General features: G+C 39.9%; 1 protein-coding gene across 1 annotated transcript in view; it reads right to left on the reverse strand.

The window, feature by feature from the left end:
• Window positions 1-633: 633 nt before the first annotated feature.
• The window catches only part of HOXD8 (homeobox D8), a 1,858-nt gene continuing 938 nt past the window's right edge, over window positions 634-1,553 (reverse strand). The window contains exons 2-3 of the mRNA XM_007952095.1: window positions 1,303-1,542; window positions 634-926 (exon numbers count right to left, since the gene is read on the reverse strand). Of these exons, the coding sequence (XP_007950286.1) occupies window positions 634-926; window positions 1,303-1,542 (533 nt within the window). The remainder of the gene's footprint in view (window positions 927-1,302; window positions 1,543-1,553) is intronic.

The following is a 1,553-nucleotide window of genomic DNA, read 5'->3' on the forward strand; positions in this document are numbered from 1 at the left end:
AGAGCCAGGACTACAGATTACAGTTTTCATTTAACATGTGCTTTTTCAAATATTTGGCCCAGACTTTATCCCCGAGATAATTACATTTACAAAATACTCAAATAAACCTTTTAGAGTAAACAAAAGGCAACCAAATCATTATAAAAGCAAAAGAGAAACATAAATAATACATTTTAATCAAATAATATAAAGTAAATATTCTGCAGGCATGATTTTTAAAAATTAATACACGTCTTTTAATTTACTCACCGTAAGGAAAATATTTAAAATGTTCAATTGCACTTGATTAATAAAGCATCTTAAATTCAATTATTTAGTGCTAACCATTAGGAAGTTTACGTTGTTGAGGCAAATCACCAGTTCAGACATTAAAAACTACCATTATAAAAATATAGCCACAAGGTCAGTATCTAATCACCCTTGCATAGGACAGCTCAAAGGCTGCTTTTATGCAGTGCTAGAAATTTCTCTAAACATCCAAATCCCTCTCCAAGCACAGAAACCTCAAGAGCAATGACATGAAGGTAGCTTGAAACACAGGTAAGGTCCTTTCCAACAAAGAAAAGAGGTGATGTCAGCCAGCATGTGGTGAACATTAGTTTTAATAGTCTGGCAAACATTTAAAGGTGGAAGTTAATTTGTCAGGCCTTCGGCTGTATCTTCCTCCAGTTCTTGGGCTTCCTTTTTGGTTTCCCCATCCTTTGCCTCCTGCCGGGAAACTGGGAATTTGTCCTTGTTGTTCTCCTTTTTCCATTTCATTCTCCTGTTCTGGAACCAGATTTTTACCTGCCTCTCAGTGAGGGCTAGGGCGTGGGAAACTTCAATTCTTCTCTTCCTGGTCAGATAAGGGTTAAAAAGGAATTCTTTTTCCAGCTCTAGAGTTTGGAAACGACTGTAGGTTTGTCTTCCTCTTCTTCTACCAGGAGCTGCTGAATAAAACAAACAAAAAAGTGAAAATAAATGTTTTTAAAATATAATGGTGCCTCTGGAGATTACTCAAGGTTTCTGGACGGGTCTAGGGAGTAAAACATACACAGCTCTCTTTAGATCTGATAATGTACAGAAGTGCAAGCAAGAAAGATTCACAATTATTCTGCCCCATCATCTTCACATGGTTTCCATTTTTAAAAAAATTCTGTATTGCTTTATGAATAAGTAATACATAATATTATGGATACCCAAGAAGGAAGAGGAGGGGGGAGAGGGAGAGGAAAAGGGAGTTTTAAAGCTAGAACGTGAGATGAAAGCAGATTTCCTCCCCCTCTCCCCGCTTCAAAAAAAAAAAAAAAATTACATCCCAACCTTGTGGTCTCATCCAGGGAAACATTTGAGAAGGAGACGAGCTCTGATTTAAGTGGTCTGGGTCCTCGCCAATATTACCACTGGACGATTTACAGTCAGGATATTGTACCAGCTCGGCCTCTTGCTGGGTCGTAAAAATCGGCTGTCTCTGTAAGTTATCGTATCCGTAAAACTTCGCGGGCTCACCGTGACAGGCAATCCCGCCGCAGGGGGGAGGCGGCGGAGGCGGCGGAGGAGGAGGGGGGGCGGCC

The sequence above is a fragment of the Orycteropus afer genome, unplaced genomic scaffold (genome assembly GCF_000298275.1).
Source record: "Orycteropus afer afer isolate SDZICR_OR568_19922 unplaced genomic scaffold, OryAfe1.0 scaffold00001, whole genome shotgun sequence".
NCBI lineage: Eukaryota > Metazoa > Chordata > Mammalia > Tubulidentata > Orycteropodidae > Orycteropus > Orycteropus afer.